This window comes from Oncorhynchus mykiss, chromosome 16 (assembly GCF_013265735.2).
Source record: "Oncorhynchus mykiss isolate Arlee chromosome 16, USDA_OmykA_1.1, whole genome shotgun sequence".
Lineage (NCBI taxonomy): Eukaryota > Metazoa > Chordata > Actinopteri > Salmoniformes > Salmonidae > Oncorhynchus > Oncorhynchus mykiss.
This window is the reverse complement of record NC_048580.1, coordinates 13,492,005-13,507,475: the sequence shown is the minus strand read 5'-3', so window position 1 is coordinate 13,507,475 and position 15,471 is coordinate 13,492,005. Positions and strand designations below refer to the sequence as shown.

General features: G+C 43.7%; 1 protein-coding gene across 10 annotated transcripts; it reads right to left on the bottom strand.

Annotated features, from left to right (window-relative positions):
- Positions 1 to 76: 76 nt before the first annotated feature.
- LOC110492835 (AMSH-like protease) lies at positions 77 to 15,468 on the bottom strand. Of its 10 annotated transcripts, XM_036946224.1 has the most exons (14): positions 15,349 to 15,452; positions 14,987 to 15,133; positions 12,569 to 12,653; positions 12,298 to 12,358; positions 8,523 to 8,630; positions 6,407 to 6,624; positions 5,786 to 5,861; positions 4,341 to 4,436; positions 3,794 to 4,103; positions 3,399 to 3,523; positions 2,794 to 2,931; positions 1,986 to 2,098; positions 1,612 to 1,711; positions 77 to 1,467 (listed from the first exon to the last, which is right to left on the bottom strand). In XM_036946224.1, exons 5-14 carry the CDS (start codon positions 8,550 to 8,552, stop codon positions 1,411 to 1,413), a joined length of 1,263 nt encoding a protein of 420 aa, XP_036802119.1. In that variant the 5' UTR covers positions 8,553 to 8,630; positions 12,298 to 12,358; positions 12,569 to 12,653; positions 14,987 to 15,133; positions 15,349 to 15,452; the 3' UTR covers positions 77 to 1,410. The 10 variants fall into 10 exon arrangements, with proteins under 10 accessions (XP_036802119.1, XP_036802121.1, XP_036802116.1 ...); XM_036946226.1 differs by lacking the exon at positions 14,987 to 15,133 and having other exon boundaries at positions 12,497 to 12,711; positions 15,349 to 15,448; XM_036946221.1 differs by lacking the exon at positions 14,987 to 15,133 and having other exon boundaries at positions 12,569 to 12,711; positions 15,349 to 15,448.
- Between the last annotated feature and the right edge of the window lie 3 nt (positions 15,469 to 15,471).

Genomic DNA, 15,471 nt, shown 5'->3' with positions numbered 1-15,471 from the left:
TGGGGAAAGGGGAAAGCAGAACAACTACATTTGGAAAGACACGCTGCGCAGTTAAACAACAACTCGGACAAGAAGATAAAGCAGTATGTGTTTTATTACCAAAATGACAGTGGAAAATTGTGGTAGAGGCACTGCATTGACTGGTTGTCTTTCCCATTTCTAAGCACAAAGCCACTACAACAGATCATGTTCCTACAGCGCCACTGTGACAGATAATCACACTGTAGCAACAGTCCAACAACACACTGTAGTACTGATATAAAGTCAAATGAAAGACAAAGCCATTATCAGGACCGCTGTGAGGGGGTGTGACAAGTTATTTTCCCCTCACGCCCACTTCTGCCAAAGGTGAAAGAAGGAGAGCTCAATTTTCTACAGGGAGGGGTGCTTAAAGGCTAGCCTGGTCCCAGATGTGTCTGTGGTGTTTCGCTAACTTCAAATGGTCATTGGCAAGCCAAACAATGATGAGAGCACAAACAGGTCTGGAACCAGGCTACTTAAATGCTTCATGGGCGTGGAAAGTGAGCCGATACCTGAGCTCTGTGTAGTCAAGGCCCTTGAATGGCAAAAAGCTACTGTTACTTTAAGGCGCCTAAGGTTTTTTTGCTTACAAATTCTATGAGCACTTTGGTTTGTTCCTCCCCACACAAGACATGCCACCTCGACAGGCTACTTTTAGGAATATTTAAGTTATGGCTCTCTTTTCTGGTCAACACCTCAAAATAAATCAAGACTCAAGACAAATAACGAAAAAATGTCAAGGCTAACATCCAACTGGCCAAAAGTCATTAATTATAAAAAGACAACAAAACAACTTCCTAAGCCACAGAGCCATCACAATTAAATCCAGTCCATTTTATTTTTAAGAAATACATTTATTTGTATTTGTTCGTCAAATCTCTGCATGTAATCAATTGTGCAAATGCTGTATAATTGTGTTTTACAAGTCTTTTCCATAGTGTCCAGTTCCAGGAAAGTTAAATGGTAAGGATACCTTCATGGGAGAGTATCATTCACATAACACATAAGTGCACACACTTCAGCCAGTTCTCAAACTGAAAACACCTCAGGCCATTTACAGCAGGCCTGCATGCTTCTCTCTGGAGAATTCCACATCAAATCTGACAAGCAGAACTGGCCCCCCAAAAAAATCCACTCTGCCAAATTGACATGTTAAGCTATCAAAAAAAAAAACATACTTTAGGATAAAGGGTTGATAAAACGACACCATTAGAACAATTCATCACCATGTGTTCCAAAGAAGTTTCAATTAACAGTACGTCCTTTAAAAATAAAAAACAAAAGCCTTCATTGTAAACAAAGATATAAATAGGAGATCCAGTTTGTGATGGTGAGGAGGAGGGGGGGGGGGGGGGGGGGGGGGGGGAGTGTCTTCCCTTCCCCTCTCTGTCACCTGAGGTCCAGCACAGTTGTTTTCAAGTCCTTTATAACAACATGCCTACAGATCTGAAATTAGAAAAGCCACGTTTAACTGTTCAGGTCAACTCACCGTGGAGAAGCACAACTAACAATAGAAGGAAATGTGAACACATACAAGCTCTATTCGTGACAGTGCTGAGTGCTGGGAGGATGTCTGTGTGTATGACTTACGCTGAAGAGAGGCGGGTCCTTGGAGTGTGGGTGAAAGCCCTTCAGTCTGCAGCGGGCTACCTCCCCCATGCCAGAGCTGGTGAGTCTGAACACCCCCGTACTGCAAAACACAGATCACAGACACAGGCCTCGTCTACACGACTTAGAGAACCAGATAGAGATGTTGAGTATAGAACTGACACGACTCATTGTTCCACGTCACAGAAAATCATCATGTCGGTTCTACATCACGCATTTCTAACTCCCTGGAACATTTCTCGTTACTGGGTAAACTATTTGAATACCGTCCACATTGCATGTCTTAGTGGATTGGTTTTCTTTAGCGTTAGCATCAGCAGGCCTACTCATTCTAGTGGACAGGGACAGAGACTCACTCGTTGTGTTTGGGCGAGCAGACGATGGCGATGGCTTCAGGCAGCATGAGCTGGTAGGAGCCGTGTGTATGCAGGTCTACACTGGACAGGAAGGCCGTCTGGGTGGGGTGGGTCTAAGGGCAGAGGAGAAGAGAGCAACCAGCAGAAGAGATAATGGAACTGCGTCAAAAAGGTCATTTTCTGTTAGGTGAATTACATTTGATATTTACAGAATAGGTTTATTCCCCAAAAATCGGTGGAACTCCAGATGTAGGATCTTCATTTGATCACTCTTTTGTTACTGTAATTTACACCTGATTTGCCATAACGAAACATGCTAAATGCAACCATTTTCCTGCTGTAGCAAACTGGCTCAAATTAAGATCCTACATCTGTACATTTCACTGTGTCCCACCCCTGAACAACTCCCATGTTAGGGGATGTAAACCATAAATCCAAGGTTTATATTGAAGGGGTACAGAATCTACAGTGCATTCTCTGAAGGTGACTGGCAGGGCTATGAATAACTGTGACATCTGAACCAGAGGGCCTGGTTTCTATGGTGATATTATGCAAATAAAAGCTCAGCCTCTGCTAATCTCTCCCCAGCACAGCCAGAAGAGGACTGGCCACCCCTCAGAGCCTGGTTCCTCTCTAGGTTTCTTCCTAGGTTCCTGCCTTTCTAAGGAGTTTTTCCTAGCCAACATGCCTCTACATTGCTTTCTCTCTGGGGTTTAAGGCTGGGTTTCTATATAGGCACTTTATGACAACTGCTGTTGTAAAGATGGCTCTATAAATATATGATTGGGGAGGGGTGATGTCCACTTACATGGATCCAGCCCAGAGTCAGCAGACTGTGGTGGTCCTGGAAACTGAAGAGCTCCTCTACATTCTCCATATCACAGTAGTCTGGGCCAGCTGACTGCTTGGGAACCACCACATGGGTCAGCAGAAACTCATTTTGAGTCTGGAAGAGACAAACACTTCCCATGAATACCCTCATACTGCATTAGAAGTGCATTTATAACATCTTACGAGCTAATTCATTACAAATGCACAACAGTTGCTAATAACGGTTCATAAGTCTGGTGGCACTGAAGTACTGTTATTGCTATTTTGCAGGATTTGGCACACCCACCAACACACAGCAATCTGGAGCAGGCACTTACATCATAAGATAGCAAATCATGTTCGAAGTACAAGCGACTTCAAATACTATTCTTGACCTTTGAACACCTTACATTGACAACCTCCCTCCTCGTTCACAGAACTATTGTTTGCAGATGACATGATTACAAATGGTGACTCCTGTTGTACGCTTAGACATAGTAAACTGGGATGTTTGACTTTCCCCAATAAACTGGCAGTTTGTCTACAAGATAAAAAGGGATAAATGTTTGCGTACAGTATATTTGATGTAAGAGCATGTCTTACCAGTTTTCCACAGAGGACCCCACATGTCTCTATGCCCCTGGCTGTGTTGCTGTCGGCTAGCAGCAAGAACTTGTAGGTCAGGTCTCTCGGAATGACGACCCGCCTCAGGTCCTCAACCAGTTGAGCTGTACAGACGCGCGGACACACACACACAAACACACAATGTTGAACTACAATAACAGGATGTCCAACCATGTGACTCATGCAGCACATATACAGACTACAAATACATCAACAGTTATTATACTAGCCAGCTAAAATATACACAGTAAATATTAATGTAACTCATTGTTGACTTCCCCATATTACCTAACTAATGGATTGTTTGAGTAACAATCATTCGATCTTAAATATAGAGCCTAGATGTTCAATCGTAATGGAAGCAGGGCACTCACTATGTATGCCAGCCAGTGTAGCTGCTGGCTTGCTGCTGGGGAGAAAAGGTTGATTGCGGTTTGGGTCGAGGCGAACATGGTTCTTGGAGGAGTGGGACAGGCAGGACCCGTCCGTTTGTTCAGGCACTTTAGCGACCGCCTCGTCTCTGCGATTGGCCAGCTCCTGCCTGCGCAGTTGGTCCTCGAAGTAGCGGAACTGCTCCGCCTCCATCTGCATCCTGCGCAGCTGAGCCACCCTCAGTCTCTCCTGCTCTACCAGAGATGTCCTCTGCAGCTGCTGGCCGCAGCCATCCACCACCACAGCCTGGCTCTGCACACACACATTTGCCATTTCAATGTTCGTACCATTTGTTGATATAAGTGATCTTACTCCAAAACACTTCTCATCACTACAACTATAAACTTGCTGCATTGAAGTATTCCCATTCATCAAAAAGTGACCCAAATAATATGAACAGGTGTTGCACACTAGCACAAACAGGGTATCCAGCCAGCCTCCAAAAGAATCTGTCTGAATGTAATGAAGGGTTTGGGTGCTAAACCTTACCTGACTCATTAGATATGCTGCGTGTTCCTTGTTGAACTTCTCATGGAGGAGCTTCCTCAATTGATCTTTGCGTGGAAATGCGACATCTTGCAATTTCTGAGAATAACATCAACCAGATAAACGGGACAAGGTCATCTGTGTGAGTGCAGGCTGGGAAACACTTTCTTCCATTAGCAGTGGGAATTTGCAGCTTAAACGGTCAGTCCAAGTGGGCTGAATCACTACTTTGAGAAAAGAAAAACGACTAGCCATTACCCTACCATTTCAAAGCTCTTAATAGATTATAGTGTCGCTTCTACTGTTAGTCACCAGAAGGTCATCTACAGCCTTTTCTAGACTGGTGCTGTCCCTGAGCTGACCTTGGTTCACTTACCATAAACATACCTCACTTAAATCAAAGCAGACCACTAAGTAGCCTACCACTCAGGCAGACAGGGCCCTCTCTCCATCCATCCCATCCCTCTCTCTATCTATCCCTCCCTCCATCCATCCCATCCCTCCACCCCTCTCTCCACCCCTCTCTCCATTCCTCCAGCTAGGTTAATGAGCTCTCTGCAGGTCTGAGCACCACGGGGATCCCCCAACACAGCAGGCCAAGGGTTTCACACTACGGGGGTTTCGCACCACGGGGGTCCCCCCCAACACAGCAGGCCAAGGGTTTCGCACTACGGGGGTTTCGCACCACGGGGGTCCCCCCCAACACAGCAGGCCAAGGGTTTCGCACTACGGGGGTTTCGCACCACAGGGGTCCCCCCCAACACAGCAGGCCAAGGGTTTCGCACCACGGGGGTCCCCCCCAACACAGCAGGCCAAGGGTTTAGCACCACGGGGGTCCCCCCCAACACAGCAGGCCAAGGGTTTAGCACCACGGGGGTCCCCCCCAACACAGCAGGCCAAGGGTTTAGCACCACGGGGATCCCCCAACACAGCAGGCCAAGGTTTTAGTACCATGGGGGTCCCCCCCAACACAGCAGGCCAAGGTTTTAGCATCATGGGGGTCCCCCCCAACACAGCAGGCCAAGGGTTTAGCACCACGGGGATCCCCCAACACAGCAGGCCAAGGGTTTAGCACCACGGGGATCCCCCAACACAGCAGGCCAAGGGTTTAGCACCACGGGGATCCCCCAACACAGCAGGCCAAGGGTTTAGCACCACGGGGATCCCCCAACACAGCAGGCCAAGGATTTAGCACCACGGGGTCCCCCCCCCAACACAGCAGGCCAAGGGTTTAGCACCACGGGGTCCCCCCCAACACAGCAGGCCAAGGGTTTAGCACCACGGGGTCCCCCCCCAACACAGCAGGCCAAGGGTTTAGCACCACGGGGTCCCCCCCCCCCCCAACACAGCAGGCCAAGGGTTTAGCACCACGGGGGTGCCCCCCAACACAGCAGGCCAAGGGTTTAGCACCACGGGGTCCACCCCAACACAGCAGGCCAAGGGTTTACCTTCATTATCACCTGCTTCTCTGGCACGCTGCACTCCCGGTAGTCTCGATGGCTGGGGAGTTTCTCTACAAACAGACTGACACAACAGAGAGATGGTTAGACAGATTATAGTTTATGAAGACTTATTTTTACTGCTACTACTACTACTGCTGCTACTATTGTTAATCCTGTACCCTAGTCACTTTACCCTACTAGGTATATATATCGACCTCAATTACCTCGTACCCCCACGCATTGATATGGTACTGCTACTGTCCGTATATAGCATCATTCTTGTGTATTTTATTCCTTGTGTTACCATTATTATTAATATTATTATTATTGCATCGTTGGGAAAGGGCTCGTAAGTAAGCATTTCACAGTAAAGTCTACACCGGTTGTATTCAGTGCATTTGACAAATACATTTTTATTTGTATTATTCATCAATCAAGTACTTGAACTGCCATTAGTACATTGGACATAGGTATGTTTGTATTCCACTATCACAGACCCTAAACTAGTCTGCAACAATTGTCAATTCAACATCTATTCCACGTTGGTTCAATGTCATTTCATTGAAATGACGTGGAAACAACGTTGATTCAACCAATGTGTGCCCAGCGGGCACTCTCTCTCCTCACGTGATGAACTTGTTGTAGAGGACGTAGGCGTTCTCCAAGCTGCCCTCCTCCAGGTACACGGCGGCCATGCGCTCCATCTCCACGCCGGAGCGGAAGTAGCGGCGTGGCGTGATCTCCTCGTTGATCTCCACGCTGCAGCCCATCTTGCTGAGGGCCAGCACGCGCTCCGCCGCCGTCAAGCTCACGTCGGTGTGGTCCGGCTCGGCCGCCAGCTTCTTCTGTTGGGGGTCAAAGGTCACCAGGGTCAGAGTTCAAAGTGTAACACAGGTCAACTTAGCAGTCAATGTAACCACAAGCGTCAGAGTATAGAAGAACATAATATATGTCCTTGTGGTAGTTTAGCATTTTCCTTCCAATGGATAAGGTTAGGATTTGACTAAGCATGGAGAGGACAGCCCTGTCAGCACTAGCACACCTCTTTCTACAGCTCAGGGCCCAAAACAACACATTTATCACTAACATTGCATCAGAACAGTGTCTACATGGGCAGAAAACCCCTAAGGCTAACAGCCTGACACAGCAACACTATCGCCCCTAGCAGCAGTACTACTGTCATCAACTGAAATACCAACGGCTAGGATCAGCATGAGCCGTCTCCCTCAGCAACCTCCCAGCCCTCCCCAAGCGGTCATGTGACCAGGCAACATCAGCACTGTCATCCCTCACTAGGTCAGGTCAGCCAAAACAGGCGGTGGATGGAGGGGGGGGCTGATCGGAAGCATTCATAGGTAGAACGGACGGCGCTATGCTAGTACACACTACCCTGATCAGCCCACCACCACACTAATGAAAACATTACAGTACACACTACCCTGATCAGCCCTCCCCCACACTAATGAAAACATTACAGTACACACTGGACACTGCTGCTGAGTTCTTTGAGGTTACTATTGACGGTTGAACATGGTTCTTGGCAGCGACAGTTGAAGCAGGCAGGAGTTCTCTCTCTTTGGAGGGCTCGATGATAGCATCTCCTTTGTCTAATCATCTATTCATGAGCAGAGGAAGTGTAAAGAGGCAAACATCCGCTCCATCCCTTTCTCCCACCCCAGGATGGAGGGATGGCCCTGAATGGAGAGATGAGTCTGACAGAGCAGCTGAATACTAATGGGAGTGAGTCAGGGGAAACCGTTGGTGTGGATCCCCAGCCCACTAACCCATTCCCACTCTACAGAAGAAATCAATGCAGCCCACCCACACCCTTATCACCCCCTTCTACACAGAGGACGCCCATTCACTCCAGCTTTCCACCCACCTTCATATACTCAACTTGATTCCTACATTTCCTAAAGACAAGTGAACTCAAGCCCATCAACCTTACTCACCTCCCACCCACCCCACTCCACACACAGCCAATCACTCCCCCCGTCACCTCCCACCTCTCCCACTCCACACACAGCCCATCACTCCCCCCGTCACCTCTCCCACTCCACACACAGCCCATCACTCCCCCCGTCACCTCTCCCACTCCACACACAGCCCATCACTCCCCCCGTCACCTCTCCCACTCCACACACAGCCCATCACCAGCCCCGTCACCTCCCCACCTATCCCACACGCCCATCTCTCCCCACTTTACCTCGAACCCCTTAAGGCTGGCACACTAGGTTCAGTTTGCGCCTAGCAGAACTCGGCTAGGTGAAGTGAACGTATGTGCCTCGCATACTCCCTTAAAAGACAGTCGCTTGAAAAATTAGAAAAGCGCGGCAATAGTACCGTTTGTCCCTCTTGAGACGCCGTAGCCAGTTAACACTTCCTCAAAAATATACTAAAAAAAATCTGTAATTAATTGACGTTCGTTCCGAAGAGGTTTTAGTCATTTTACAGCTAAGATGTTTGTTGCAGTATTTCACAATGGAAAAAATGTGCATGAAAGAGAGTCGTCTCTCATTGAATGACAACAAACACTTATTTGAAGAATCCCTACTGTTGACCAATCACCACACTTCAGATTGCCTCAACAAACAAAGAAAAAAATTTGAGCATGAACAGCCGAAAAAAAAAACTTTCTGAAGACCAAAGGGAACAAAAACGTCACAAAATGTCATAATATATGCACGAACTGTTTAGGATGGGAAGCAAACAAACGCCTTTACCCCTGACTAACAAGACTCACCAGTGTGCTGAAGCTGAAGCCTTGCTCCATGGTGTCTTTAGACTGCAGGATCACAGGCTCCAATCTTCCCAAATGTGTCCACCTGTCATCTCCTAAGATGAAAGCCCACTGGAGAGGAGAGGAGAGAAATCTTAGCTCGGCTAATGGCCATGACTCTGTTGTGTAATGATGGCCGTGTGGTCGATCAGGTTCCCTCTCACTGAGAGATCGAGACATTAATGTTGTCCACAGAGACAGCTTACCCTCGGTAGGAGTTGATAAATTGATCAAGCTCTTGACTTAGAACACGACTTGCATTACAGTATGTAGTATTTTCAGCCAACAAGGATTTCTGTTGTTTCATAGCACGAGTCTCCAAAAGCAGCCGCTCAATCAAATTCTTACAGGTTCTTCAAAATAGAGTAACATACTTTAATGGCCTCCAAGAAAAGTTGGCATACTGTTGCTATGACAGCTTGTAACCAGGGAGCAAAATAGGGAGATTCATGGACATATTCTGCTGAGATGAAATCCTTTATCTATCACTAAGCTTGGTCAATGAGCAGATTTGAAGTGTCTTTAATCCTACAGGGTCCCTCTACTCTTCAATCCCAAAACAACTATTTGATACTGCAACCGAATTGAAAGCAAGATGTTGCAATACATCCAAACCCTTTCCATTTGTCAGTGACATTCTGGTTGATGCTGCCATGGAAACCCATCAAGTACAGTACACAATAGCAGCATGGTGTGAAATCTAGGTGTAATTAACACTGCCCAAGGCTGACTGCAATGTGAAAAAGAGACTTCAAGTCAGTTCCTGTAAAATGTGTATATTTCTGCAGTTAACACGTGTATTTAATACAAATATTTGATTTGAATTCTGAATTATTCCCCTATTCCCCTTTCACGCCAACAAAGAAACGTGAAAAGAAATGGCAAACGAGTATTTTATAATCCAAAGTGTGCCCCAAATAGAAACATTGACCTCTGTACTGAAAATAAATAGTTTAGTTGAAGTCCAGACTCCAGAGAGTCTGATCAATATGTCTCTTGTATCCTTTTGTCTATCCTGTCATAAGCACTTGAGCACTCATCATTCATGTGTGGAGTGTTCGCCAAGCTTTGGATTCCTACTTTCTCTTCAAGAAGCAGTAATGAATGCTCAAGCAGATGGGAACAACATTCACTGATTTTTTTTACCAAATAGAATTACAGGAGACTTGACAGGCTTCAGTCACTAGCAGACAGGGTTGAATATTTTCCCAGTATTTTACAAATGTTCCGTCCCTAGAATGAATCACTTTTCTCCCAGGTAATCCGGTAAAACTGGAAGAGTCATTCAAAAGCATACTGTAAATAGGCCCTTGTCTGGATTTGATTAGAGCTTTGATTGAAAAGTCAAGTCTGATGCTACCTACGCCTAATGAGCCATACATTACATACATTTTATGAGCCCTACATTAAAGACATGTAATGAGCCCAAAAAAGGCAAAATGATTGCGTCGTTATCCAATACACATACAGTACCAGTCAACATTTTGGACACACCAACTCATTCAAGGGTTTCTTTATTTTTACTATTTTCTACATTGTAGAATAATAGTGAAGACATCAAAACTATGAAATATCACATGTGGAATCATATTGTAAACAAAAAGTGTTAAACAAATCAAAATATATATTTGAGACTCTTCAAAGTAGCCACCCTTTGCCTTGATGACAGTTCTATATATTTTTGTGACTTTCGGTAACTCTTTGTGGTTCTAAATCAATAGTTGTTTAGCGGTCCAAAAATGTTGGTAACATTAACTTGCTTGACCATGCTGTAGGTCATGTAACTGTACATGCAATATGCTTTGTGGACTTCACTAGACAGAGGTTGCTATCTAGTTTTGTGATAAAAACCAAAAAGGTGTGGTTGACTTTATTCTGCCACTGTGTCTTATTGTCTCTGCCTTTAGGCCTTTAAATCATGGTTGCAAGGGATATCATTTAAAAGGTTATTGAGCAAACAACGTAACTATCACAACACAAAGGTTGTAATATGGCTTTTCTTTTGGCTTCCCCAGTGCTTTACCCACACACCGCTACTGCATTCCCATCATTAATTAGCTAAATATAAGGCTAATACTGCATTGAACGCATTCCCTGAAAAAAGGTAGGCTAGAACAACTATATATCAATCTAGAACAGGCTTATCTATTTTGGATGAAATTTCAATGGAATTGACGAAGAGAGAGAAAGACTGAGAGACTGCTCGGCGTGCACTGATTTAAAGCAACAATATTCAAGAAATGTTTTAAAACTCTGCAGCTGCAAAAAAATATATATATCTTTACAAAAATATATCTTTATCTTTCAAAAAAAACAACGTGACCCCTGAAAGTTAGATGGGTAAATTCGACGTGCATTTGGTCTTTATATTATAGACTATGCTGCAGCAAATGTAGGCCTACCTGTCACAAGAAAAAAAGTTACCATGATGAGATGATAGGTCTACATACATTGTGAACTACGCTCCAATCTGATATGGTCTGTCCCCACCCTGAGTGTTGATGATTCATCATGCAGAGGCCATAGAGAAGCCAGATTTAGACATTGCATATAATTTAAACAGTTCCATTTCACTCCATGCTGTTTATATAAATAATTTATTAGAATTTACCGGTTTCTCACAGTTATTTATCCCGGGAAAAGGGAGTGGTTTTAGGTGGTAAATCCCGGTAACCATGTTCCCGCCATTCAACCCTACTAGCAGATTATGAATACAGCATGCTATTGATTTGGCTTTCTAACTACAAACCCAATCAGGAAACTAAGGTGTACTACTCTTAGTGCTATTGTTGACAGTAATTTCAGTACTGTTTTCTGTGGTACGGTACAGTAAGGACAACAAACCAACATAATGAAGTGTTGCTTGAGAATGGAAAGGCATAGAAAGCTAAAAGTTATTTTACAACTTACTTAAAAATGACAAGTCAATATTCCAGGGAACTACTGAACACATTTGATTGAAATTCCCTATTAACATTGCCCTACTAAGGGACTTTGCAATCATGAGTTTTAAGATATGACTTGCAAACAGTGCAGATTCAGAACCCCCCCCCCCCCCCCCCCCCTCCAAAAAACAAAAAAATGAATGTGGTTGCATTGTAGGCAGTCTACTGTATTTGAGTCACAGTACTATCATTTGGATAAATTGTCCATTATACCAGTATCTAATATCCATTATAACATTATCTTAAATTATTTTAATAACAAACGTCAGTGAATTTATAGACATATAACTTATGTAAGTATCCTCTAAAACTAAATAAAACAGTTGAATGTATAGTGTAACTTCCGCTCTCTCATACAGGCTTGACTGTGTTTCCTGTATTCTTTGGTAAACTGATGCACCTGTCACTAGCAGTTACAGTAGTACAACGTCCTCTTTTGATAGCCATGTGTATCAACATAAATATATATTTTTAAATCACACCCTATATGTCAACGCTAGGAACGTGTCTCGTCAATAACATTGTATCTGTACAATGACGTCGATCATCCCTTGAGCTACAGTGAACTTGTAATTTCAGATTCCATGTTGCAACCTCATGTTTGTGATTTAAAATAAATTCCTGGACATTTCACAGCTTTGCAACATCAGGAGATTTAAGAGGGGGGCTTATGAATGAGACTAACTTAATCAAACTACTGCGTGTAAATTCAGGAAAATAATAAAAGCTACTTGATTTAAACAGCTTAACGTGCAGTAAACTTATCAACCATGTAAATAGGTGAAAACGCTTACCAGTGTATTTACCCGCGTCTAATGCCCATTCTCGTGTGTCTCTGTCGTCACGTGGCACATGCTAGAATTGAGTGCGAAAACAGGCGTCAATAAATCACTGTTCTCTTATCCAAACCTCGCCGATTTAGCTTTTATACAGTAACCTACTTCATGAAGTCATTGTTCAAAATGAAAAAGGATAGAAAGAGCGACAGTTTACCAGCGATAAAATGGCTGAAAGCTGTCTTTCAAATCCAATAAGGCGAGAGAGATTGTTATCTAGTCCACCTACTATAGCATCGGCGATGTGGTGTTGGTGGTGGTGGCAGCAGCGGCGGTCTCTATGAAGTGATGTGTGGAGAGGGGAATCCAGTCCACTGGTGGACAAAAGAGAAAATGCCCTACAGTTGCGACACATGCGGCATCATTTGCATCCTGTAATTTACAAGAATATTCATGCATCCTGTAATTTTTACAAATAGTGTTCATGGTGCACACCACAGAAGCGTTTGGCTTGACACATTGCATATTAAAGTGGGGAAAATTAGAAATAAAATAATCTAAAGGCTGCCCAACAAGATAGATATTTCTATGGAAGCCCATTCAGCTACCCACATTTATTTGAATGTGGAAGCTATTTAAAAATGTTCGAGATGCACTCTTAACATTTCGTGATACTAAGCCTTGTCTGGCAGCGAACCATTTCACTGGCTTACTTGCTTAAACAAATGTGGTTTCTAATGACAATTGAGATGTACAAACTATGGCATGAGGAGACGACATGCGGATAAGAGGCAATCCGTAATTTCGATTGAGACAATGAGCAAGCTAGGACAAACGTATAACTACTATTTGTTCAGCACTTTTGAAATGTACAGCGACAGAATTCATAATATGGGCCGTTCTTAGTGTTCTCCCTGTACACCAAGTCAGAACCGTAGGATAAATAAAGGGGGCATATAAGCAGACAATGAAAGCTCTTACAATATTCGATCATTACATTTCTCAAAAACAGGTTATAGGCTACATGTGCACCACCAAGTCAGAACAGTAGGCAAAATTAAGAGGTGAAAATATACCAAATTATTAGGGTGTTTCACATGGGCTACTAACAGCTTACTACACAACGTACACTTAGTATTATTTTCAGTATACAGTACAGTATACATTGGGGCGGCTGCTTAGCCTAGTGGTTAGAGCGTTGGATTAGTAACTGAAAGGTTGCAAGTTTGAATCCCCAAGCTGACAAGGTAGAACGTCAGTGATATTCAGGCCGTAGCTCTAGAAAGAGGCCCGAGTTCCGGATTTATAATTCTGAGTTGGAAGTCCAAAATGCATTTTCCCAGTCTTAGCTAGTTTTTTCCCGAGGTCCCAGCTGTCTTGAACTCACTAAAGTCCGATTTTACAGTTCCGAGTTAACTGTTGTTTTGAGCTTCATTGACAGCATGGCCAATGTTGAATGTTTATAATTTTAAACTAGGAAAAGAGACCCTTAATCATAGACTTGATACCACACAGTCACTCCACTGAATAGCAGGTTGATTGCTTTGCAATGCTTGCAGTTAGCCACTGATTCCTTCCAAACCACTCATTGTTGAATGTGATGTCCAAGTTGTTGTGTAATGTTTATGTCCATTAGCCGATGAGCACCAATATGTTTTATCTACACTTTCTCTTCACATGACAAGGATAAAAAGGATTTGTCAGTAGATTTTCGATTCGATTCATGATGACTGCTAGCTAAGATTTTGAAAGTATGATGTTAACATGATCAGCCCAATCAAATATGCTGTAGATATAACGTGATTTGAAGTTGTTTTATCTGTGGCCAATGACCTTGAGCCTTCTTGGATGGATACTTCTAATGTAACTCTATGGCAGTACCCAAGGGGCTTGAATTTTCGAGCTCTACCCTTAGACTTGGCGGTGACGTAGTGTCCCCATGAGTGACAGAACACGGCGCACCGCTCCGTATTTTCTGATGGCTTGCCCCGCCACCACAGAAAGCACTGAGCTAGGCTGAAACATTTTTTTGGAGCTGCCTTACTCAAGAAAACAAAAAAGAGACCATGTTTGTATGCGGCTTTATTAACTCAATTCTATATTATTTTTTTTACATTGTTTGCAAACTGATATGTGACACAATGCCAAAATAACATGCATTTTAATTTTTGAAAAAAATGTGGGCGCCACTGACCAAATCAGGTGAACAAGTTCAGGGCTAAAACAAAATTGTAAAACATCTAAGGTTCCCCGATGAGAGGTTTGACGCATAGAAAACCTAGCTAGATATATATGATGTATATAGACGTATGTATATCATCTGTGTAGGCCTTTGCATCTGTAATAAAAAAGTTACTCATACAGTATGTCATCACTATTGTGTTGATTTATTAATTCCAGTCAATAATTTTGGATTGATAAAACAGCCTAGCCACCCGAAGTTTTGAACATAAACAAAATTTGATCACATTCACATGATCTCTTAACACAAATAAATAAGCCTATTTTAGGCTATAAATGCAGTACATAGCTTAGGCTATGAATACATGATGTTACCGCTTCGTTTCCACTGGCCAGAGTGGGTCAGAGCGCAGAGGGTTTCTCTAGGCTACCTGCAGCTGTAGTTGTTATCGGCAGGCTATAGCTGATCAGATTAATTGTGCACGAGTTGACAAAGCTTGAGGCAAAGCAGTCTAAACAACCGTACTTTGTCCCTCATTTTCAACACTTTTGTGTCAATATTTTTTCTTCAACTGAAACAAAGGTGCTGGGGGCAAATTCCAGCTTGGCACACTGCTGCTGCCCTGCTGTGCTGATCTCTGCAACGTGGATAGATGGAAATCACCACATAATGCTACAAATGAAAAGAGATTGCAGAGGGCAGTATGCTGCAAATACTACTTCCAAAATAAGTTGTTTTTACTGCAGTAATTTTGCCGTGTAATTGGAGTTACAGTGCAGTATAACTGCAATTCAACAGCAGTAGTAGGCCTACACAAGTTATTCCACAATTACTGGGTTCAAAATACAACAGTAGACTGCAGTTAGGCCTTAACACAAAGTGCTTACCCACAATTGTTGCCTGGTCTTGTTAAAATTGGCATCGCAATAGCTTTCAACTGTAGCCTAATACGGTTTGTGTAGGCAAACGTATCTTCCTGAAAAGGTCCTTAGACACACCTACAAAAAAAA